Source organism: Serinus canaria, chromosome 1 (assembly GCF_022539315.1).
Source record: "Serinus canaria isolate serCan28SL12 chromosome 1, serCan2020, whole genome shotgun sequence".
Taxonomy (NCBI): Eukaryota; Metazoa; Chordata; class Aves; order Passeriformes; family Fringillidae; genus Serinus; species Serinus canaria.
The window spans coordinates 4,771,514-4,796,775 of NC_066313.1; the positions used below are offsets into that span (position 1 = coordinate 4,771,514).

At 51.6% G+C, this 25,262-nt stretch overlaps 1 protein-coding gene across 2 annotated transcripts; it reads left to right on the plus strand.

The window, feature by feature from the left end:
• Nucleotides 1–2,783: 2,783 nt before the first annotated feature.
• Nucleotides 2,784–20,749, plus strand: CD101 (CD101 molecule). Of its 2 annotated transcripts, XM_030234066.2 has the most exons (9): nucleotides 2,784–2,971; nucleotides 3,923–4,300; nucleotides 6,183–6,599; nucleotides 9,323–9,700; nucleotides 10,830–11,213; nucleotides 12,722–13,126; nucleotides 17,315–17,716; nucleotides 18,539–18,934; nucleotides 20,428–20,749. In XM_030234066.2, the coding sequence occupies exons 1-9, from the start codon at nucleotides 2,920–2,922 to the stop codon at nucleotides 20,619–20,621; spliced, it is 3,006 nt and encodes a 1,001-aa protein (XP_030089926.2). In that variant the 5' UTR covers nucleotides 2,784–2,919; the 3' UTR covers nucleotides 20,622–20,749. The 2 variants fall into 2 exon arrangements, with proteins under 2 accessions (XP_030089926.2, XP_050841498.1); XM_050985541.1 differs by lacking the exon at nucleotides 20,428–20,749 and having other exon boundaries at nucleotides 18,667–18,835.
• Nucleotides 20,750–25,262: the final 4,513 nt, after the last annotated feature.

A 25,262-nucleotide genomic window follows, 5' to 3' on the forward strand; every position in this document is an offset into this window, starting at 1 on the left:
TGAGGGAACTCATGGGAGCCATATAGCCAGGCTGGGATCTGGGTTACAGCCTTTCCCCTGTGCTTGCCTAATCACTTCTGGGTCTCAACAGACTCCTCCCCCTAAAAATAAACACTGATTACTGGGTCACCTCCTTCATCCTCAGCAGCTTCCTCTACAGCCTTTCCACCCTGATGTGGGGCTGATCCTGCCTTATTTCCATCTCTCCCCAGGCTTACTGCAGTGTGTGAGTGTCAGCATTTGTCTAGCCAAGAGGTTTCCAAGTCACTCTGCATGCTGCTGATGGCTGCTCTGCTCTCCTAGCAGAGACTCCACTTTGCATGGTAACTTGGTACTGGGCTTGGTAACTTTCCATGCTGCGTTTTTGATGGTGTTTCTCTGCAAAGCTTTGACCCAAAGTGGCTGAGCACCATCCAAAGAGGGCACCTCTGAAGGCATCCAGGGAGAGCCAGGAGGAAGGAGAATGGAGACATGCAATTAAAGATGGTCATCACCGGTGTGAAAGACAAAGTGGTCTAGGCAACCCAATCTTCAGCTTGATGCTGAGGGGGAGATAGCTATACCCTGCTGAGGTATACTGAGAGGTGCTGGCAGTAGCCAGGCTGTTCCAGGAGCCAGAGGCCAAGAGTGTTTAATCCCTAGGGGCCTGTGTAGCACTTCACCAAGTGGGGTCCTGGGCACATGAAGCCCCTGGCTCAGAGGAGGAAAGTCCTCTGCTCTGTGTAGGTACAGGCAGGGACCCTCTGTGCTGTCCAAGAAGCATATTTCCCTGTCATTTCTTGTTTGGTGTCATGCCTGGGAAAATAGGGCAAGGGAATCTTTCTCCCCATGGATTTGGACTCCCTGATGTGGCTTCTAATAGCAATAGTCTTTGTAAAGAATTCTCTGATCCCCTCCCTTCACCCTGCCCTGCTGTATGTCTGGTTGCACTGATTTCCCAGGGAGGAAGAGAGTGAGTTTTAGACTGTGCAGTCCCAGGAAGAGGGAACTGTTGATTTTGTCCACAGAGCATCATCATTGCCAGGGATAGGGCCGGGCCAGACAATCCTATTCTCCCCAGTTTCTCTACTGCAAATGTAAACTGCGACTCATGCATCATTAGAGCTGCAAGCTTGGAGTTAAACTGTCCCCAAGTGTGTGTTTATCTGCACACTGGCTGTCGGGAGCTCACTGAGGTTGAACTCCAAGTTTCCTTTCCATTTACTCTGTCACTGTAGCAGAGATGCTTTTGATGCTTTTCCCTCCTCCAAAGTGGTAAGTGGGTTGGCTTACTGTCAACAGGATGATCCCCCAGGGCAGTGCTGGCAGTGGGTTGCTCTTGGAAAGCAAATCTCTCCATCCTTTTCCTTCTGAAAAGGGAAGGTTTAATCCTGCAGCACAGAACGTAAGCCTACCACCCAGTTATGGCTGTGTCCTGCTGCCACAGGGCACAGACCCTCCTCAGGGTACAGGTGGGATCCTGCAGGGACCTCTGCCTGCTGCCACAGCCTGTCCCCTGGTCTGGGTTTGGTTTTCTGAGGAGCTGATGAGGAGCTGGCTGATGGAGGGTTGAGCCTTGCAGCAAGAGGCCTCTGCCTCCACCTCCCAGCCTGTCATGAGTTGGTTTTATAAATGGGGAAAGGAGGGACCTGGTGTTTGTTTTGGGTCGTTACATGAATCTCATTCCCTCTGGAAGCCCCCTGGGATCTAGCAAGAGGAGTTGTTTTATGGCTGTTTTTTGCTTGTGAATCCCTTAGCTAATTAAGTCATTCAGTCAATCCCTCTGGCAGCAGCAGAAGCAGCATGGCTCAGGGATAAATGCTTTGTGCCACCTGGGGAAAAAAGCCCAACAACCCCAAAACAAAGAAAATAACCCCACCCCAAAAATCCCCAAAACAAAAAAAAAAAAAAAAAAGCCCCACCAAACAAAAAAACCCCAAACAAATAATTTCAGCAGTGCCTCTGAGCCCGTCTCTAGTGTTTTGGCTAGATGCCTCAGAGACTGGGTTTTCCCTGCCCAGGATGTGGCCCTGGATGACCCACCATGTCCCAGAACACCCCTGGCACCTGCCAGCAGGAGCCAGCAGCATGTCCCAGGCAATGAAGCCACAGCACTTATCTCTGGGAATGTGCCAGAGCCCCTGGGACTGCACTGGAGCCTCCTGACCTCAGCCCCCCAGTGCAGCTCCCCGTGGTCCCTTTGCTTCTGCCAGAAGTTTTGGGCCAGGATCTCCCCCATCCAAGGATAGAGCTCCTGGGCAATTCCTGACTCTGTGGGGATCCTTCAAGAACCAACAAGCTGGCTGGACTGGCTGCTGTGATTCTGCTGACCATGGAGTGGATGGGCTGGTGGGGGTGCTGTGGGAGGGATGCCCCACTGGGGGCACTGGAGCAGGGAGACCCTGATCAGCTTCAAGGAGCACTGTGCCACCCGAGCCTCTACCTAAGGCATCAAGCTGCTGGCTGCAGCCATGGGAAATAAATAGCTGGAGGAACCTTCAGCCCTAGAAATCTGCTCCCTGGAATCCAGCCCCTTGTCCCCTCCTCGCTGTCACCAGGGAGCAAGCTACTCCATGCAATTAAGGGGAAGGAGTGAGACAGAGGTTTAGCCCATGAGCTGCTGTTGGACAGCAAAGCCACAGCCAGTGGGTGCCCACGGGTGGGCATCTGGCATGGACACAGTGGCAGAAGGGGCTTTGAGCATCGTCACACTTGCCCAGGTGGCCTGGGGACAGGGTGCAGGCTGTCACCTCCCAGAGGGTGTTGCTTTGCTGATGCACCCCGCTCTGTAACTTCTCCCTGCCATTCTAAGCAGAGGAAACCACCACTGAGAGACAGTTTCCTCCCAGCCTCTTTCTAAATAGCGGCGTGGCTGTCGCCATCGCCTATGAGAACCCAGCACCACCCCTCTGGGAGAGGATCCAAGCAGAGAGGATTCCCATGGGGCTGGCACAGTGTCTGGCAGCTGCCTTCCTCTTCTTCCTCCTCCTGGGTGAGTGCCCTGCCCAGTGGCCGGAGCTTTCTTGGAAGTGTTGTGGGGAAAGCAGGGCATGGGGGGCTCAGCCAGCACTGCTTTGGCTCAGTTGCCATGGGAAGAGGTGCATCAGCATGTGCTCCTTCTGCACTGTGTTTTCACTCAAAAACGAGAGCCCAAACCCTAAGAGGGTTTCAGTGAGGGGACATGCACATCCCCGTGTGAGTGCCTCATTGCAGTGTGGAGGGTGTTACCTCACTCTCTCTCCCATTGGGAGGGAATTTCTGAAGAGTTCCTAGGGCAGCCCTGTCACCAGCTCTCTTCCCTGGCCACCACGGTTGTTTTTTTGACTCAGGACCCATGTCCTGTGGGCATTCTGCTTGGTGTGCATGCTGAGCTCCAGATAGAGCAAATGTCACTGCTGGGAGCTATAAGAAGGGGAGGGTCTGTGGGTGGCAATCCCCAGACCCTCTGCAAGCAGAAATGGAGGGAGCTCTTGATGCTTATTTGTGCCCCCTGCCTTCAGAAGGGAGAGTGCTTTCTGACCCCTCTCGTGTGCTGTTCTTCTTTTCTGCCTTTGGAGCATCTCTGCAGCAGCCAGCCTGCTGCCGACCTCCACTGTCCTGTGTCCCTCAGCTTCTGCATTGCCATCTCCTCCTCTGGCAGTGATCAGCTCTGCGCCCCTGCTCCCTGTCCCCCACACTTTGTGCAGGACCTGAGAGCTTGGCCCTCTTCATTTTAACACACCACAAGCTTCCTCCAGTGCTCTCAGCCTGGTTGCTGCTTCCCGTGCAACGCTGCCTGAGAGAGGCTCTTCAGGCAAGAACAGGCTCGGCAGCCCTCTGGCCACGATGCTCTGGGCTCTGTCGTGTGATCCCCAGTGTGGCAGGAGACAAGAAATTCAGGGCTCTGTTGTCACAGGGCTTGTTCTTGTGACTGCCCCCCTGCAAACACCGTGTGTGCTGACAGGTCTGACCACCGGCCAGCGGCTGGTGACTGTCCAGAAGGGACCCCTCTACCGCACGGAGGGCTCCCACATCACCCTGTGGTGCAAGGTGAGCGGCTACCAGGGCCCGGCGGAGCAGAACTTCCAGTGGTCCATCTACCTGCCCTCGGCCCCCGAGCGGGAGGTGCAGATCGTCAGCACCGTGGACCCCTCGTTCCCCTACGCCATCTACACGCAGCGCGTGCGCGGCCGCGGCATCTTCGTGGAGCGGCTGCAGGGGGACGCCGTGCTGCTGCACATCACCGAGCTGCAGGAGCGCGACGCCGGCCAGTACGAGTGCCACACGCCCAACACCGACGAGAGGTACTTCGGCAGCTACAGCGCCAAGACCAACCTCACAGGTGGGTGCTGAGTGAGAGCCCTGCTCCCGGTGGGACGGGTCAGTACTGTCCCCACAGGGACATCTCATCTGTCACAGGGATGGCTGGGGAAAAGGGATGATGAGTGGGGCTGAGGTAGGTACGTCAATATATCCATCACCTTGCACGTTCGTTTGAGGAACGTTTGAAGGAGCTGGGGCTGTTTAGCCTGGAGAAGAGAAGGCTTAGAGGTGACCTTATTGCTCTCTACAATTTCCTGAAGGGAGGTTGGAGACAGGTGGGGGTCGGTTCTCGGGGCTTTAGCTGGTCAGAGTGACCCCGAGATATGTTAGAAAGTCTCTTTTCCTAGCCCAGCGCTCGAAGAAGGAGTCAGAACTCTTCAATTCTCAGTCTCAAGGTTGTTTATTGTTTCTTATCTATTTATTGTTTCTTTCTCCTGGCCTGCCTCCATCTGCTCAGCAGGACAGACAGAGGCACTCTGGCAGCTCCCAGGGCGGTGTTATCTTTTTATACTAAAAACTATGTGTACATTATTTACAATTACTTTCCAATACCTATCACCTATGTTAGACAGTGAACTTCTACTCTAAACCAATCCAAAAGTGCCAACATCACAGCAGAAGATGGAGGCCAAGAAGAAGAAGGAGAAAGGCTGGACACACCCAGATTCCTCCATCTTGCCCCCTAAACCCCCATTCTAAAAACCCCAAAAAATCTACTTTTCCACCCCGTGACAAACTAATTATTATTCTGCTCATAATAACTTTTGTAGCTTGCAGATCTTCATATAAGGTTGGTAACTTTTTCCATGGGTCATAGTAACTTTTTCCATGGGTCATAATCAAAGTCACAGGTGTCTTGGGCTCTGTGCCAGGGTCTCTGAGTGCTCTGGCAGGGGTCTTGGCAATCCAGGACAGCCAGAGGGATGTCCTGAATTCCGACAGTCGATTTCTTCCACCGGGCAGCAACTGACAGAATGAGAGGACACAGCCTCAAGCTACGTCAGGGAAGGTATAGGCTGGATATTAGGAAGAAATTTTTCACCAAAAGAATAAAGTACTGGAATGCTCTTCCCAGGGAGGTGGTAGAATCACCATCTCTGGATGTGTTGAAAAAAGACTGGACATGGCACTTGGTGCTATAGTCTAGTTGAGGTGTTAGGGCATAGGTTGGACTTGATGATCTTAGAGGTCACTTCCAACCTCATTATTCTGTGATTCTGTGGTTATTGCCTCCCAGCCAGAGCAAGAGGAGGGAAAGGAAGCCTCTGCTCTCCTATGACCTGACTTCAGCTCCTGACACAGACACAGCGTGTTGCAGCTGAGTACTTAGGAAGGCAGGAGTTTCCAGGCTTTGTGGGTGTGGGAATTGGCCCAAGTGGGATACCCACAGATGGAGGGAGGTAGCAGCTCTTGCAGACTCCTGGGGAGGGAAGGCAATGGGGTGGAGATACAGAGGGAAAGGCCCAGCTGTGAGCCCACTGAGTCTACGTGGTGGTATGGTACTTCCACTTGGTGTTCAGCCCTGTTTTCTCCTTTATCTTGGTGCTGCACCACTCTACTGGTGATAGATCTCAGTATTTGGGATAGTGAGGGATGGATTCTAATCTCCTTGGGATTGCCTGACTAATACTGACTGTAGTTTGACTGAAAAGGTCACTGTAAAGAGATGACTGTTTTTCTTGTTTGCTGAGGTTTGAGTCACTTCACACCTCAACACAAGGTGATGGAAGCCTTGTCAGTCAGCTACAGAAGATTTTTCTCCTGTGCTGTCAGGTCCCTTAGGCCCTGGTTGGAGTTTCTTGGGAGTTGTCCTGTGCAGGGACAGGACCTGGACTCAGTGATTCTTGTGGGTCCCTTTCAACTCAGGATATTCCATGATTCTGTGTTTCTCCCATGCTCAGTGATTCCAGACACACTCTCGGCTTCCATGGCACCCCAGGCCCTCAGTCACATGGAAGGGGATGTGGTGGAGCTGACCTGTGAGGTGTCCAAGGCCACTGCCCAGCACACCCATCTCTCAGTCGGCTGGTACCTTCTTCAGGGAGCAGGAGAGCAGCATGCCAAGGAGATCCTCACCCTCTCCAAGGACTTCATCCTGAAGCCAGGGCCCTCTTATGAGCAGAGGTTTCTGGAGGGGGATGTGCAGCTGAACAAGGTTGGGAACACCACGTACAAGCTCGTCATCAGGGGAGTGAAGCAATCTGACCAGGGGCAGCTGTACTGTGAGGCAGCTGAGTGGATTGAGGATCCTGACAAGACGTGGAAGGACATCTCCCGCAATCAAACCCAGAGGACGTGGCTGGCAGTTTTGAGCCGGGGTAAGGCCTTTGCAAACTCACGTGTTGGCTCCAGCTCCCCTGTGCATTCCAGGCTCCACAGCAGCAGATTTCAGAGCCCCTTCACCTGCCTGTGCTGCAGCCCAGGGACACACTGGTGGGGCTGGCTGGGCACTGAGGGGCTGGGCTGGGCTGAGCTCAGGGCCGTGGCAGCCCTGGTGGAGGAGCTGCTGGTGCTTTGGCTGGTCATGCAGCCGAATCCCCGATGCCAGCTGCAAGCCCACAGCCTCACAGACCCGTGTGAGGTGTTAGCAGAGGGCACAGTGTGCACCCACAGCAGCCTGGATGGATCCTTGGCAGTGCTAACTCCAGAGTGTGGAAAACAGGGTTGCTACCCTGCCTCGGGGCTCTTGTGGCCTTAAAAAAGTCAGCTGCTCATCTCTGTGCCTCAGCACAGGCACGGAGGGACACGGGGATGGCCTGTGTGTGCTGCACAGCTCTTGTTGGGGGTGGCTTGTCTGTCCCTGCTGCCACCACCCCGCTGGTTTCCAGAGCAACTGGTGCTGCTGTTTGTTAGGCTTTCCCTCTGACCACTCTGCCTGCCATCCCTCCTGCCACAAGCCTCTGCTGGCTGCGGTCCCTCACCCTGCTCTTCCCCCAGATGTGTGTGAGTAGCTGTGCCCAGGGGAAGGGAGAATCATTCTCTCTCTCTCTCTCTCACCAGTAAGCTTTAGCTCAAAGCTGCCAAGAGAAGGTTGTAGTTGGTGTCCTTTAAGATAGGGTGCAGTAAAATTGGAGCAAGTCTCCCCCTGAAGCCCTGCCTGTGGAGGTGGTGTACCCTGTCCCCACTCCTCAGGGTGAGTGGAGGAGGCTACAGAGCAGAGCTGGGGAGTGAGGGGAACTGATGTCTCATGGGAGGGTGGTGAGTCAGAGCAGGAAACCAAAGAAACAGACGGGTGAGAACGAAGCACTCTGAACGTGGCTCAGGGGAGCAGGGTATCAGGAGGAGGGGGAGGGAAGCGTGGTCTCTTGTCACTTTGTCTCCTGAAACCTGTCTGACTGGCTGAGCTTTATTCCCCTCATTGTGCCCTGTTTGCAGCAAAGGCGTTCCAAGCCTGCTGCTGCTTGGGGAGCAATAGCAGTCAGTGCACTTCTGTGCCTCCTCTTGTTAAAGAGGGCTTGTCATGACTGGTAGTGCATGGATTCAGGCATCAGTGCCATGGGATTGTTTAGAAACCTTGTCAGAGTTTGGTATTTGTTCTGTGGTAAGGTTAAAGGTGGGAGGTGATGGCGGTGAGAGGACATTATGGTGGCAGCGTTGCTGCTCCTGGTATTGCCATGGTGGGACAGCAGTGGGTGTGCAAACCCCCCATCAAATTTGCAGGGCTGCTTTCTTCCTCCAGCACCCAGTGGGGGAACCCAGGGCTGAGCACCCCGTCACTCCGAGAGCCATCGGCCACTCTGACCATGGCTAGCTCCTCCAGGGGCTTCTATAAACTCTGCAGCAAATATTTAGGAATGCCAAACATATCTGCAGCAGCTGGGATTCTTGTTCACAAACAGTTTATGAACCAGTGTTTAAATTCACAGGGTACTGTGCTTTCTATAAATTATTTGAGCCCTTCCAGTTGTGCTCTGGGAGCTGCTCTGTTTTACTTCCAAACTACAGCACGTAACCTTTCCCTTGTTTTGAGACTCAGGGGGCACCACAGTGACCCAGGGGCACAGTGGTGTGAGCCAGGGAGTGAGGGCTCAGTCCTTCCTCCAGGTTTTTGGCCAAGCCAGTGCTTTGTGGGGTCATGGCCCAGGGTTTGGGGTACCAGTGGGTCTCCTGCTTGCAGCCACTGTCCAGCCAGGCTGATGCCAGGAACCAGGGGTGTTGAATGCCCAGTGAGGAAGGTGAATGCTATGACAAGAGCCAGAGATGGGGTCCCTGCCTCAGACACAGCTGGCTGACTGCCCAAGAGGGTCTGCCAAGGGGAAGATGACTTTAAGCTCCCCCTGCCACTGCCTTCTTTGCTCAGCACCTCCTGCTAATTGGTATGGGGAGCAGGATCCACCTTCTCTTTCTTCCTTCCTGCCTCCCCATGCTGTGACAAGTCTTGACATTTCTGCTTTCTATAGGAACTTAACCCAAATCCTCTCCAGCTTGGAGAGCATCTCTTGCCCACATCCCCAGCTCACAGTAGCCACTGGGGGTTTCAGCATGCAGGAAGAGCCACAGTAGATACAGACAAGCCACCTGAATGCCAGCCCTTCGTGCACCTTTTTCTACCACAAGCAGCATAGTTAAAACCACCACTGTGATAAAACCCCTTTGTGCCCCTTTTTGGCTTACAGGAGAGGTGTTCCATGAGGTAAAACAGCTCCAGGAGGTGAAACAGAGCAGCACCTGCAAAAGCTGATGCCTCTGAGTTAGGGCAGCCCTCAGCTTGGATGCCTGAGCTGAGCAGGGGGGAGGCTGTGGCCAAAGGCTGTCCCAGTGAATGCTCTGCTCTGTCAGGTTTATCTCCTCTTAAGGGGGGAGCTCAGCTCCCCAGGGCTCTGGCACTTCCTCCACCTGCAACTGCTGCTTAGTGCCCAGAGCTGGCAACCTTCTCCCCAGAGTCAAAGTTTTCCATCCTGATCGCTGTTCTTATGAAAAAACCCCATGTTTTAACAGAGAATTGTCTCCTGTTGCTCACTGCAAGGCCACTGGTGCTGCCAGGGAGGAGGAAGCATGGGCAGGGCCACCCACCACCCTCCTTGTTTTTGGTTGCCCACAGGCAGAGACCTCTCCGTGGACCTCACTGCCACTGAACCCTCCCTTTCTGAAGGGGACACCTTGCAGCTCAGTTGTGTGGTGGAAGCCCCAAAGAGCAGCAGCTTCCAAGTGATCTGGCTCCTCAATGACATGGAAGTGGCCAGGGTTGACCCCCATGGGGTATTGACTTGGGAAGAGGAATACGAGGAGAGAGCCAAGCTGGGGCAGCTCCGAGCATTCAAGCCAAGCAACACAGTTTATGTCCTCACTATCTCTGAGGTGGGGCTGAAGGACAAGGGTACCTACCAGTGCTCTGTGTCAGAAATGAAGACTCCTGGAGACTTGCACAGCATCCAGACCGTTGTGTCATCAGGCATCCAAGTCGACGTGAAGCCAATAGGTTAGTAAATCCTAACAGCTGCTCTGCTGGGTAAAGTCTGCAGGATCCTTGACTGGGAAATGCTTTAGGTCTGGCCTCATCTTGACAAGGGCAGCAGGAGTGTAAATATGCCATAGTTTTTGATAGATAATGGGAAAAGCTTTTGCTTTAGCACGTATTAGCATGACAGACACAGTAGCTGTAAACAAAGTGTAAACCTTTAGTCCAGTCTCTTTGCAGTAAGTTTTGGGGCAAATAGGTAGAATTCTGAGGAGTCTGGGTCCTCCTGTGTCTTTGGCACCAAAAACTGCGAGCAACATCTGCTGCTATTCCTGAAAATCACAGGAAAACCCAGCAGAACAGGAGTGTCTGGGGAGGGGCATCATTGCCATTTCCATCAGGGTTCTGTCACTGTTTTGGGTGGATGATTTGTGAGAAACCACTCTAAGAAAAGTGTGTAGGAGGCTCTTGGTTTCCTTGTCATAGCTAGATAATGGTTATTCTGATGTAGCAGGAGCTGCCTGCTGGGACTCTGTTTCTTAACTCATTCTTTATGTATCTGTGTCCCAAGAAAGTCAAAAACCAGAAAAAAACCCCCACAAAAACCCAACGAAAACAAAACAAAAAACCACCACCACAAAGCCTTCTCTAAATTTATATAAAAAGTCAGGTTGAAAATTTCAGGCAATTTCACAATATCACTGAAGGGGTACTGGGGACGGCCAAAGGTGATAGAGACTCCATCAACAGAAGGCATGAAAAGACAGTTTTTTATTAGAAATCTACAGTTTTTATAGAAACAATGGTGAACTTAAGACCTGATTGGCCTTTAGGAATCTTCTCTCACACTACTGGTGAGCCATGAATAGCATACTCAGGAGAATCGTATCTATAAACAATGGTTACAGAAAGAGAGATAATAAGTGTTGGAATTATTTCCTCTAAGTTTCTCACAGCTTCTACCCAGCTTCCCAGGATTTTCCTGGGCGAACCATGTCTCTCTCTCTGTTCAGAGGATATGTAATTACTTCACCCCAACTCCTCTCATTTTCCAACATCAAGATTTATCTAGCCTTCCCATTTAACAAAACAGCATCTCTGGCTTTTCCTAAGGAGTGCAGCATCCCAACGTGGTACCTGTTGTTTGCAGAGAGCCACCTGCGCCTGTCTGTGTCCACCAGCACCCCAAGAGTGACAGCAGGAGACCCCCTGATCCTGCACTGTGAGGTGCAGGATGCCACAGGCCCTGTGTCCCTGCGCTGGTGGCACCTGCCACCGCAGCAGCCGGGGCACAGGGAGCTGGTGGCTGCCATGGAGCAGGATGGCACCCTGAGCCTGGGCAGTGCCTACCAGGATGGGGGGGCTCGGGGCAGCCTCAGGCTGCAGAAAGACAGCTCTGGCACCTTCACCCTGGTGATCCCCAGCACGCTGGACGAGGAGGACGGTGGGCAGTACCGGTGTGAAGCCACGCAGTGGTCCCAAGGCCAGAACTGGACAGTCAAGGGAGAGGCAGCAGTGATGATCAGCTCCATGGGTGAGTTCGGCCATCCCTATTTCTGGGTTGGAGAAGTGGGTGGATCTCAGAATCTCTGTGGTCAGAGTGACTCTGAGATATGGATAAGCCTCTGCCTAGCCCAGCAGTCGAATAAGGAGTCAGGATTCTTCTGTTCTCGTTCTCAAGGAACATTCTTTCTCCGACCCACCATAGGTCTGTCTGGCAGGTCGGGTTGAGGCACACTGGCCACCCTCAGAGGTGGTGTTGTCTTTTATACTAAAAACTATGTGTACAGTATTTACAATAACTTCCCAATACCTATCACCTATGTTAGACAGTGAGTTTCTACCTTAAATGAATCCAAAAGTGCTCTGGAGGCTAAGAAGAAGAAGGAAGGAGGACAGGGTACGCCAAAATTCCTCCACATCTTGGGGCCCCAAGCCCCCATTCTAAAAACCTCAAAAATCTATTTGTCACCCCATGACAAACTATTATTCTGCTCTAACTCTCTTGGCTTGTATTTCTTCATGTAAAGGTTGGTAATTGTTTTTCCATGGGTCAAGATCAAAGGCACAGGGGTCTTGGGCTCTGTGCCAAGTTCTCTGAGCCCCCTGGACAGGGGCTCAAGCCATCCAGAGCAGCCAGAGGAATTTCCTGGGTTCTGACAGGTGGGCACATCACTGGGACACAGGCCTGCTGTGCTCTGAGCATTCCTGCTACTGCAGGGTGACCTGGGTGATCACTTGGCCCTGCAGTGCTTCAGTTTCCCCTTTTCTACCAGGATGCCAGAGTCCTCCATGGTGTGTTTTGGGGGAGACCAGTGGGACAAAACAACTAAAATGGTCGGAGACCTGAGGGGCAGTATCTTGCTCAGCAGGCCTGTCTCCTTAAGCTGGAATACAAAATATCTCTTCGAGCAGGATAATTACTTGCAGTAATTAAGTTCCACAAAGCTACTTGCTGAGTTGTCTGGTGGTATTTATCAGAGATACATCCCCGGAGCTGGCCTCTGATTGCTTCTCCTGCCCTCTGAGTGCAGAGCTGCTCATCTCCATGGTGTGCAGTGACCATGTCCTTCCTTCTTGGGTGCCTTTACGGGTAGGCAGCTTTTGGCTGTGATTTAGGGCGATTTTCCTTTCTTGTTGTTGGGCTGGGTGCCTGAAAGCACCAGTCAGGCCACAGGACTTGTTAAGCTTTTGCAGATGGCAGAGGGAAGCAGCAAACAGGACAGCAGCATCAGCAGAGGATCCCTGGCTCCTCTGGTGTGGGTCTGGGGACCTTGGAAAAAGGGTATTTAGAGTTTTCTGGGAAACTGGAGGTGGGAAAGTGGCAGGTAGGAGAGGGATGCATGGGGTTGGGAGAGCACAGTGCAGCTAAGTGGAGAGTGGCACGGGCATAGGAGCAGCGGCACTGCTGGTGCCATGACCCTGCAGTGCCTGGGGCTGCGTGGGAAGGGTGGCGGTGGGCTGGCACAAGGCAGGATTTGTGTGCTCAAGCCAAGGGCAGGACTTGTGTGCCCAAGCCAAGGGCTCTCTCCTCCCGGGCAGGTCTGGGTCTGCACGCCACGCTGAGAAGCCGAATTGCCACGGTCAGTTACGGGCAGAGTTTTGAGCTCTTCTGCCAAGTGGGTGCCAGCTACGCCCTGGAGGAGGTGCCGGTGTCCGTGCGGTGGCGTTTCCAGCCCAGCCCGCCCACGGGTCCCCCACATGAGCTGCTCCAGCTCCTTCCCAATGGCACTGTGCTCTGGGGGACAGCACAGCCACACTTCCAAGGGAAAGCCCAGCTGGCGAAGACTGACACCTCCTTCAGGCTGCACATCCACAGCACCTTGCCTGCCAATGAGGGGACATACCAGTGTGAGGTGGAGGTCTGGAGGAGGAACGTCCTGCCCCTGGGGCAGCCAGCAGCCAGCACCAGCTCCAATGCCGTGGGAATAAAAGTGGTGCTGCCAGGTAAGCAGAACCTTCAGCAAAGGTCTCTCCTGCAACTTTAAGTCCATCAAACGTGACAGGGCAACCAGGGCCACTGATGTCTGGGGTGTCCCCTGCAGGGTCGCCTCCCAGGGCTGCAGGAGATGGTGCTGCCTGTTCTGGTGCTTCCCCAGCACCTGACAAAAACTTGGAGGCAAATTTGGTGCTGGCAAGTGGCAGTATCTCTTTGTTGGCAGATTACACCAAGCACATAGAGATCGGTCCTGCCACTAGGATTTTAAGCCTGGTTTCTGGAAAGAAGCAGTGCACCCCCCAAGAAGCCCAGATGAATGTTTAGGGTGCAAGATACACCCCATGGTGGGATCTTCTGGGAGGCAGTGGAGAGAGACCAGTCCCTGAAGCTGATGCTGGGATATGCCTGTGTTCCCTGACCAGAATATTGAAGGCATGCTGAGAAAGCACCAGGCCTCTCTGCCGGGCTGGGAGCCAGCACTGAGGCTCAGGATGCCAGGGACTCCGTGGGGAGGCATCTCCTGCCAGGCACAGCTGGGCTGGACAGCCAGGGCCCTGCCCAGGCTTCCCTTTTATGGCCACCCCTGCAGGCAGGGTCTGCGCTGCCATCCCTCCTTCCAGCATCCCGCTGGGAGCCTCATCCTCTTATGGAAGAGAGATGTTGCAAGCAGACCCCAGCTCCCAAGCCAGCCTGCTTCCTTCCACCCCCGGCAGCACCACGGTGCCAGCGTGCCCTGCTCACAGCTGGGGCTGCTGCAGGAGCTGCAGGGTTTGTCCTGGCCAAAGCCTCTGAGCCTCTGCAGGCAGGCGTGAGAACATGGGCTGGTTTAGTTTTTTGCCCTCGTGTCTGTCCTGCCAGCAAAGGAGAGTTCTTGCTCTTTTTTTTTTTTTTTTTTCCCCTTTAAGTACTCCTTCCTCTAAAATCCTTGGATTTTTGGAATCACAACCCAGTGAACTGAAATTATGCATTTTTCATGTCTTTTAACTGATGGGTTTGCTGTGGCGTAGGCTAATACATTTCCTATCCGGTCTGGGCTCTTTTCTCTGGTGCTCTCTCCTCTCCCACTGTTACTGATTCCTCACCCCTGTGGAGCTGACTGCTGGGATGCTCTGTTGAGCACTGGAGCTACAACCAGCTGGGGCAGGGTGGCACTGAGGCAAAGGGGTGACAATAATCAGCATCTCTGAGTGCACATCTCTAGTGTAAATGGCATTAAGATGAGCAGGTGTAATTGCAGAGCATCTACACAGAGGAGATGGCAGCAGCATGAGACCACAACATTTGGCTCCAAATGTGTTGCAGCTGCTGCTGGAGACTGCAACACCGTAAAAGATGGTAGGAACTGGGAGAGGGTGATGCACAGTGGGAGGTTCCTGCTGGCTCTAGTGCCACCTCTCTTGGAAAGGCAGCACGAGCCAGTGGAGGATATTTGGGAAGGTAGGGAAGTCTGGGGAGGAAGCTGGCTTAGGCAGCAAAAGGGTTGAGGGGAAGCTGCAGAAAATGAAGCTGCAAATCATGAAAATCACCAGCTTGCTTCTCCTGATATAAAACCTTATAGTTGGAGTCTGCAGAAATCCTGGAGTTCTTGACTTTTTGCTTCAGCACTACTTGGTGTTAGTTAGTGCTGAAGGAGTTTACATGTTGCTGTGGTCTACAGACCATGTTCAGCTGGGAGGGACATCCATGAAAGATTACAAGAGACAAGGAAGGAGGACAGATCTTTTCCATTTCCAGTATCTAAGGTGGGATCTCATAAGTAGTGCTCCATGAGCCTCTCAGTGCAGCTGCTTCCCCCACTCTGGAGTGGGCATTATTTTCACCTTGTGTCCCTCAGGCCAGCAGCCCACGTGAGCTGTGTCCCTCTGCCTGCTCCTGGGCCAGGAGCAAGCCAAGAGTCATCAGGCAAGGTTCACAAGGAGATGGGTGCTGAGGTGCTCAGCCTGGTTAATTAAATTGAAAATGAAAAGGAAAACCGCACCATGGCTTTATGTGAGAAAGGAAGAGGCAGGCAGTTCCTCTGCCCTTTTGGTAAATGATCTTTAGCAGTAGAGAGAGAGGAGATCTGAACTAAAACTAAAACAAAAGGGCTTTGCAACAAGTGCAATTTTCCTCATCAAAATCAAGCACTCAAGGCTTGGTTCCTGTGCCTCCTCTCTGAGATCTAGCAGCTTTTCCTTCTCTGGAGCATTTTCTGCCCCAGTGGGTGTCAGGCTAGGCCATACTCAAGGAAGACCCTGCCTGGCCCTCATCCCCTGGCAGTTCACTGACTGGCTGAATGGTATCCTAGGTGCTGAGCAGATGAAGTTCAGAATTAAGTATCTTATTTTTTCCAGAGTGGTCAGTTCACCTGTCACAGAAACACAGGATGGTGGAGATTGGCAGGGACCTCTGCAGTGTCCCCCTCTGAAGATTTGTACTTCCACAGAGGCAGCTCTGGGATGGGTGTGCTTTTAAATACTGAAGTTTAAGACATCAACTTGCATCTAGTTCCCAGGTGTGCTCAAGTCAGTGTGGTTTTTGTGGTGGATCTGATGAATTTGCACAGTGTCCCAATTAGGGTGACTGCTGTCCCCTCTCTTCTGCTTTCTGCCCACACCTGTTTCTTCAGAGCAGCAAATGCACACTGTGAAATGCAGGACAGCCCTTTGATCCCTTGGGAACATCCACCTCCCATTCAGTGTTCCTCATCACTGAATTGAGGCAATAAACAGATACTGGGACTTGTGCAAGTGCCTCTGTGGAGGAAACTGCCAACCTTTTGGTGAAAATGTGTTTGTCTGCAGAGAGAAGGAAAAGTAATGGGGTGCAAAGAGGAAAGAATAAGCAGGGAGGTTTTGTTGGCAGATTTCACAAAGAGGCAGAGGCTCTGCAGGGATGTAAAGACATAGCAGTTGGGATATTTTGCTTTGACCAGTCTCAAGAGAGGCAGTGAAGGCCTCTGAAGTGGATTGCTTGAGTTTTGAGAAGAAATGCTTGAAGGAAGGGGAAATGTGCAAGCTTTTTCCTGCAGTATCCCTCTTCCCCCTCAGCCCCTGTGGGAGAAGCCGCAGCTCCCTCCTGTCCCAAAGCCCTTTCCATAACCTGCTGCCACCACATCCCTTGGGAGAGGACTGGGAAAGAGAGTGCCCTGCTGAGCCTGTGGCCAAGGACAGGGGTCTGGGACATTCTGAGGGACCATTTCAGTGTGTCCTCTGCTGCCTTCCCCAAACCAGCACCCAGGGGCTGAGCCTTAAGAGAGCTCACTTGTCCCCAGCCCCTGTGGCAGAGGGTGTCCTGCTGCTCAGCTCCTGTGCCAGGAAAGTGCTAAGAATGGAAACTCAGCCTACACCCTGATGGTGTCTCCTGCTGAGTAATTTCTCCCTACCTGAGGGTAATACCTGTGTGTATTCCTTCCCCTGACTGCTGAGCATGGATGGGAGGGTGGAGGGGACATGCAGGTGGCTGGAGGACCTTTAAAGATATGGATTTGCAGCCTTTTCACTGCTGGAGGAGAGGTTCCAGCAACAGGTGATGCACTGTGGGAAGAGGTTCCCCCAGAGCAGGAGCAGCACAGACACATCAGGATCAGAATTTCCCTGTGCCGAGGGCAGAGCTGCAGGCAGCACCATCCCTCTGCTCTCCTCAACTGCGCTGAGCAGTCACTGGGTGTGATCACAGAGGGTGTGCAGGACTCTGTTGTGTGGTTTTGGATTAATAACCACAGCAAACACCTGAGATGGCAACTGTTAGTGAAAGCCACAGAGGCTCTGTAGTCTCTCTGCCATAAAAGACACTTGTTCACAGTCTCCGAAGCCGTGGGCTGCTTTTATCACATATGTGTGAGCCTGCTGATGGGAGCAGTGGTAGACAGACACATTTGCTTCAGACAGAGGCTTTGTCTCCCAGCTCCAATACAATGGCTTTACCTCCATCCCCATTCCTGCTCCATGGTCTCCAAGGCACCTCCTCTGCTGCTCTCCTGCCCAGTAACACCCAGCTGTGATTCCCTGCTATTGTTTGAACAAGGGTGTGTGGATTTGCTCTTTTCCTCCTTCCTCCACCCTCTGCCCCAGCATCCCCTAATGAGCCCTTTTCCTCTGTGCACCCTCTTCCTTACTCCTCTTCCAGTGTGTTTCTCTCAGCTTTATTCCTCTCCCTGTCAGTATCCTTGTCCTGGCAGCTGCATCTGGCACGACTGTTTTGTTTCTCCATTTTAGAAAGCAAGCTTCAGGTTGCTACGAAAGACAGCTCTGTGGAGATTGCCAGCAGTAACGCAGCCATTGAGTGCAGGATTCTGTTTGCCCAGAATAATTCACAGTTTGCTGTTACCTGGTACCTCCTGCCTCCTCTGGCAGACACAAAACCCCTGAAAATTGTCAGGGCCAGCTACAGCAGCATACTGGAGTACGGGTCTGAATTCAGCTCTCCTGCACAAAAGTCCCGGTTCCTGAGCCAGAGGGTGTCCAGCAACATATTCCAGCTGCAGATTCTGTCTGCACACCTGGGGGAGCAGGGCAGCTACTACTGTGTGGTGGAGGAATGGCTCTGGCTGGTGGATGGCTGGTACAAGCTTGGAGAGGGAACATCGGGAAGGACCACGCTGAAGTTCAAACTCTCAGGTGAGCAGGTGTTATCCCTTGTATAGGTGCTGCTGGAGAGGGTTGGATCAACTTATGACAGGCCCCTGCCAGGCCTCTCCTAAGCTGGCAGGGCTTAGGGAAAGCAGCAGCTCCTGTGTTGGATCAGAGGCTTAGGGATGCAGGAGTTGTCAGTGCCTCTCAAAGGGAAATAGGGAATTAGGAAGATTTACCACATCCTCCCAAGCCAACTGAGCTGCTATTTTTGCTACTGGCAGATGTAGTGGAATGCTTCATCACAAAGTGAATTGTGCCCTTTTTCTTTTCCCTCCAACACCTGGTGCACTTGGGTGGTTGTGCAACACTCTGAATAGAGAAGCTGCCCTCATCTGGTGCTCCTGAGCATCCTGTAGGAAAAACACTAGGTTTTCCTTACCCTGCAGCACATTGCTGCTAAGGAAGAAGACTTGGAGGTTCATCTGCTCTCATCCTAATCACCTTTTGGGTGCATGCTGGGTCTCCCTGGCTCAGTTCTTCCGTCCCTCAGCCTCACTCCTCCAGCCCTAAATAAAGTGGATCAGAGAATTCCAGCTTCCTAAATAGCTTTTGGATTAAAAGATGCTTTTATCACTTTTTTGGAGGGGTAAGAGTTATTACTGCACAGGGGGCAGAGATGATGGGCAGGGTGGAGACACAACACCCCAGGGAGAATGAGTCACAGGAGCAAGGGGCCTGTGGGAGGCCATTCCAATCCCTCTCACTTTGCTCCAGAAGGTTCCTGTCAGCCTGTGGGTGCGGGCAGAAGTGTTTTTACAGCTGTACAGCGCCACAACATCTCTTTCTGCTCGCACTCTTCCCCCACAGAGCGCGAGCTGCAGATGGAGAAAACCAACCACAGCATCTCTGCGCGGGAGGGCGAGGAGGCCACGCTGCCCTGCCGGCTGCAGGGCGCCCTCCTGGCCCGCTCACACCTCTCTGCCACCTGGTTCCAGGTGAAGGGCAGTGGCCGTGACAGTGCCCTGCTGTCCCTGCAGCACGATGGCACCGTGGAGTACCCCGAGGAGCGCCTGGCGGCGAGGCTGTTCCTCCGCCGCCCCTCCGCTGGCGACTTCAGCCTGACGCTGAGCAGCGTGGAGAGGGGAGATGCTGGGGCATATTACTGCCAGCTGCAGGAATGGCAGCAGCAGAGCAAGGGGAAGGACTGGGCTGTGCAGGCCTTGGCACGCTCAGGGTACACCCAGCTCACCACCATCCCGCCAGGTAACGCTGCTGGGTGCCAGGGGTTGATCGCCCTGCGTGCCTCCTCTCCCCAGAGCCATGCTGGGGCCAGGACCTAAATGTTTTGGGGGGAAAATTCTTGGTGTGACTTCTCTGGCAAGTCTGTCTAACCTGAGGGCTCAAAAAACAGCCTCTGTTCGCTTTGGGGTGAGTGAGGGTACATGCTGGGTGCAAAGGTAGGACTGGGTTTTGCATGCAGAAGCTTAATAAAAGCAAAGGTTTCAGTCAGGGGCACGCAGCATTTTTAGGAAGGTAATAGGCAGGAGTTGTTGCTGCTTTGGGAAAATAGGAGGCTCAGATGACCCATGTGGAGGAAAAAATATAAACTGTGAAATCAATCATGATGCACCCAGCTGAGAGGATCTTGCACTTGTACTTGCCTTCAGCTCTGGAGCTGCCCTGCCTGAAGCCAGCCTGGGTGCCTACACAAATTCTGCCTTCTGCAGCGATTCCCAGAGCTGACCAGCATGGAAAGAGTGACCCTACAGAGCCCTCCCCTCTGCCTGCTGCTCCCACAGCCAGGCATGGGGCCTTCTCTCATGACTTTGCACCTACAGCAGAGCTAATCTGGATTTAATTGCACAGAGAGGGACTGACAGCCCATCGTCCCCCCTGCTGTTGTGTTACTGCTGTTATCCATCACAGCTCTCTAGCACGCAAGATTTCTCCTTCATCAGCTCCCTCTATCTCTTGTTACCCATTACTGGTGGGAAAACCATTGCTAAAATTGCTCAGTAATGGTAGTAAATTCTCCTCCAATATTTGAATAAGTATTTGTGCCAAGTGGTTTTCATGGTTTTCCCAAAAGATAAAAAATTACCTGGGTGTTTTTTCTTTCACTCTCTCTTTTTAATTTTTATTTTTTGGGTGGCCATGTATGTGCATGTGTGTTCCTCCAGTGATGCAGGTGTCTTTGAAGTACCCAGCAGCCTCCACCTCAGCTGGGGAGCTGTTCTGCAGGAGCTGCCAGGGATGAGGATGGTGCTCACAGCTGCCTGCAGCTCACTGGGGATGAAATACAGTAGCAGATCAGCAGTAACAAGGAGGGCCAGGTGTCTGGAGGGACAGGGACCTCTTGATCTGGTTTCCTTTGCTTTCCTCATATCCCATCTTGCTCAGTGGTGCAGCCTCTGACAGACTTCTACCTCATCCCACTGTCACTGGTGTCAGGCAGTGTGTTGCTTTTCCTTACTGAGCCCAGTCTGGAATGGGTTAGCAGAAGAACTGGGCTGTTTCTGTTGGGATGTTTCAGATGAACAAGGCAGAGCCTTATCTGACCTCCCCAGACAATAAATTGAGGCAAATTACCTGGTTTCTCTCTCCCTTCTCCTCAGGTAGCCTCTATGAATTCTTAAAAATTGGTGGCTGTTGAAGATTGAGGGAAAAGTGTTAGAAAATAGCACTTAGAGATAACAGTAGGAAAGAGAAACTCAAACTAGCTTGGGGCCTCACTTTTTCTTTCTTCTTTCCTTCAGAGTCAACTGTTTTGTCTAGAATCTGCTCATCCCCACCACTGCTGAACTTCATCCTATACTTGCCACTGGTTCTGATCCTTCTGCTGGCCCTTGCTGTCTTCTGCTGGTACTGCAAATTCAGGAAAAGCAAGAAGAGCAACATCACAGGATGGATGATGGAACTGGAAGGGAATGAAGAGGCCAAGAAAACTTAGCTGGTCTCTAGAGGCAGCTAACTTGGAGGAGCAGAGCTGGACAGCTGAGGAGGACTGAGTACTTGCAGAGGGGCTTTTTATTGTTTTGTAGTAGCTCTTGCAATAAATCCTTGAAACTGTGTGTTTGATTTTGATGGAATGAGACAGCTTTGGAATTACGAAGCAAATAAGGTTTTCATAACAAGTGTTTCTGTCTTTTAGGTTAGGTACTCACCCATTGCCTGCTCTGTTTGTTGTGGTACACTTGGAGGTCCTTTCAGTATGCATCTCCCACTGTGCATGGAAGTGGTGTTATTCCTCTGCAGGAATAAGGGAAAAAAACAGCTCCTTCTACACTGTGACACAAAAGTACTACATTTCTACTAATTTTAGGTGTCTTGACAAAATCTATGTGGTATCCAGGCTAAAAACCAGTGGTAGAACTGGAAGTGGGATATTGGTTTCCATTTAAGTCATCGCCCTTGCCTTTGCCCACTCTTTGCTGGGGAAGCTCTTGGACACCTCTGTTTTCACAGCCTGAGAGTCCCTGTGCCCAAAGAGCATCATCTCCAAAGTGAAATGGGTCTTCATGACAAAACCTCTCACAGGAACATGAGGACTGAGCAAGGCTGGCTGGACCTGAAGGAAGTCCAGAGCAGAAGAATCGCAGCCATCCACAAAAAACCAAATCCTTTTGACCCAGTAAACTGGCATGGAGTCTTGGATCCCAGAAGGAAGATGTGGACCCCAAACCATCTTGCAGATGAGCCTATAAAGTTCCAACTCCTTCCTTTGCTTCTGCTGTAGGAGAAGACAGCATCCAGCCCCTGCTACCTGTGGGTCAGGAAGCTGCACAGCTGGGACCTGGTATTAGACACATCCAGGTTGTCCCACATAATAAAAAAAACATGTGTGTGCTTGTGGGGCAGCTCCTCTATACCCTGGAATCCAGCTTGGGCTCACCTTTTCAAGGCTGAGGAGCTTTGCTACCTGAAAAATATTTGGCTGATGCATAGAAGAAAGCAGATTTCTATCCAGTCCTGATAAGCCAAGGGATACTCCACCCCTAATTGTGCAAAATGGGATGTGGTCCCAGGGAGGTGTAGGGTCAGGTGTCAGGGCAACACTCTAATAAGCACTGTCCTCAGACCAAAGTAGCTCAATGGAAACCACAGCAGACACTTACAGACCTGTTTCTTGTGACCACAGAGAGATTTGGAGGCACCACAGCCCCTCTAGATGATCTGTTCTTTCACTTTCTTTGCAATTAGGAAAGCTGCCTGACTTTATCCTGAAGAACTGGCAGGTGCTTCACTCCCTTGAAAATTCAGTTTTTGCACACATCTGCTCCTGTTTCCCTGTTCAGCCACCTCTGTCTGTGCTGTCTGGCTCCAGCTTGCTCAGTCTTTCCCTGCAGGATGTTTTCTGGACCCCGTGCAGCTTTTCTCTTTGCTGCCCTGACCCCAGCTGCCTCTCCCACAGCATGAGTGCTCAGAGCTGCATGTGGGGCTCTCTGCAGAGGTTTCCCCCCTGCCTTGTGGGTTATGTCCCGTTTACACATCCCAGTGGGATGTTTGATTTCCTCTTTGCGTGTGACAGCGCGGCGCTGTTTGTGCTTGGCTCGTGACCGTCAGGCTCCTCTCCTGCAGATTTGCTGTCTAGCAGGTTGTGTCTCCAGTGTGTGTTCAGGCTGCTGGCTTCTCCTGTCTAACTGCAGCCCCATTTTCATGGGGGTGTTGAGCAGCTTTCAGCACCAGTTTGTGGAAGATGTTGATGTCTGTCTTAGCCCTGTCTCGGTGAAGCTTTACTCATGGGCCGGTTTCCGTCTGTTTGACAGAGAAGCGGATGCTCCCGGGATATTAAACTCCTACAGGTGTCTGGAAAGTGGTAGGTGGATGAAGGAGAGGAGGCAGGCCACCAAGGGAAGGCTGCAGTGTGAGCTGGCCACCTGGTGCCTGGTTTGTGTTTAGGGGATATGGAAAGGAGATGAAGATGTGTAAGGGCACGGCAAAAGAAAGAAAGAACTGCTTTTCTCTATCTATGCATGTAGCTAATCTGCTAATTTTGTGCTGTTTATCCAGATTTTCATTTGGATTGTTTCCTTTGTTTGCCCAAGAATACCTTGGGAGCCTACAAACCTTGGTGAAGTCAAGAATATACGATGCCTGCTTGTTATCCCTTCCCACAAGGTTTTCAGTCTCATTGCGAGGGAGATAGGTAGGTCTGCTTTGGTTTTGTTCAAAAAAAATGAGTAGTAGTGGGTTGGTTTTTTTCCTTGCATTCTTTTTACTACTTTTAAGTACTTTGTCCCTTCATCTCCCTGGGGATTATAGTTAAAAAGATGGTGCTCAGTTTCCACTTATTTTTAAATATAATTTTGCCCTATTTGCCTCATTTGGTATCTCACACCTCCTCAGATATTACCACAGCAAACTACTAATAGATGGCTTGACAGCCCATTCTTTATGTGGCTTAGGATGAACTTCATCAAGACCATATTTTTAGTCAAAAATCTGAATTATTTAGGTTGCTACTCATTACCAGAGTGCTGGGGACAGCCCCTACCCTACTGTAGCAGTCACATGTGTGGGTCAATCTCCAAAAGCTCTCTGAGTCACCTGGGTTTGGTGCATCCCACAGAACTGTGCTGTCCCACTCACTCAGTCACCTCAGGAGCCCATGTCAGGTCTGTGGAGGAATCTTTCCTGCCATCTTATCTGCACACAAAAAGCTGCAGACTGTTGCAACACGAGATTTTTGTGTCTGATGGACTGGGAGAACAAGGTTGGCACAGAGAGAGAGAGGTTTCTCCATCAATAGGGCACTTTCTTCTTCTGTGCCATTTTTGCTCAGTTAACCAGAGCCCTATAAGTAGCAGCTTTCTATTCATGCAGGTGTAGAGGTTTTAATTTAAGCTTGAAAGTGTGCCTAGGGCCTTGATGAAAGGGTCTGCAAGGAGAATGTGTGTTTTTGCAGCAGTGGGCTTTTTCCCCTATTTTTTTCTTCTGGCTTTGCTGGGTCACTGCCAAACCTTTAGCTGACATAATGTTTAGGATGTATTTTTTTCCATGAGTGAACTTAGAGTTGTAACTTATCACAGCCAAAGCTCCAAAACTGTCCTGTTTTTAAAGAGAACAATTCTGTCAGCTGTGGTAAATGCATGAGAAGGGAGGGAGATGTGGTACTTGGTGGGACAGGGGGAGGGTGTAAATTTTGCTGTTGAAGCTCTTGTCCACCTTCACCCTCCCCATCAACACCTTTTGTTCAAATTCAGCTTGTGATATAAATTAGAACAGCTGATAAAATATATATTTAGCTGTTACATTCCCCACCTGAAGGGGAGAAAATGGTGCAGCAGCACAGCAGTGCCCGTGCTGCACCCTGTCCCCCCCTGTGTGCCCTTGCCCAGGGAATGAATGCTCTGTGTGAGGGCAGTATGTGGCAGGGAGATCCAGGGTCCTTTCACAGTTTTTTAAAGCCGTTTAAAAGGGTTAAAGGGCAATGGAGGGCTTGGTCCATGAGGAATTAATCCACTGGGAAGTGGTTGCACAGGGCTATAAAAAGCCAGAATTGTTGTGCTGTGTGTGGAAGGTTTTCATGGGAAGGTATGGAAACTGTATGGCAAGGGGAGAGCAGCACCCTCCTGCAGCTTGGATGGATGATGTGAGGGTGGGATGGATGGGAATATAACCCCTGCAATGTGTGTCCTTCCTGGAATGCTCCTATGGCACCTGCATTTGGGCAGGAAAAAAGCCCGTGCTCAGTGATTTATCCAACATGCAGTGGGATGAAGGATCATACCAGTGACTCACCTGCACTGAGGACCTTTTTTGGCAAGAGAGAAGTTGGGTGATGAGCTGGTTGCCGTGCAGAAGTGGAGGGAAGTGGTTTGCAAGCAAGGGGATGGTTTGTGGCTGATGGCTCAGGGTTTCCTGGCCTGCCCTGCTGCCCTGGAGCAGAGGGCACAAGAGCAGCGTGCTGTCCTGGACTGCCAGGGCAAGGCTGCTGAGGAAGGTTGCCAAACTTTTGATAAATTATTCCAAACAAATGACCTGGATTGTCCTGGGATGTCCCCCCTCAAGCAGCATCTCTTCATTACTTCCTATTAACTCTGAGTTGGTTTGGAAATCTGACATTCAGTTTTCTTCCTGTGATAAAATATTTAAAAACTGGAAATAAAAGAAGCAGTATTTATTATGTGCTTTGGTCTCACTTGATGCTGTTTTGCATTCCAGCTGCTTCTTGCAGCCCCTGCCTGTTTTGTGTATCATTTGGCCTTGGTCTTTGGCCACTTAGACAAAGCAGAACCACTTATAGAACTCTGAACCTTCCTTAGCCATTAAGAAACTGCTGCATTGGATCTGCCTGCTGCTGCATTTTTTGGTCCTTCTCAAATCACCTGCTCCTCCCTCTTTTCTTCTAGAGTATAATATGGCATTACATAATTATTGCTATAGTTGCTGTTACACTGAATTGCAGTTGCACAGGGCAGGAAAGGAGTAATGCTTTGCAGGGCAGAAGCAGTACAGCTGTCAGGCTCGAGGTGGGAAGGATGGATGAGAGGTGCTAGGGTGGAATCTGGCTCCGTTTGCTGCCACAGCAGGCAGGAGGAACCAGCTCAGTGTCCTTTTAGCCAGCTGCACTCCCCAGAAAAGATTCTGG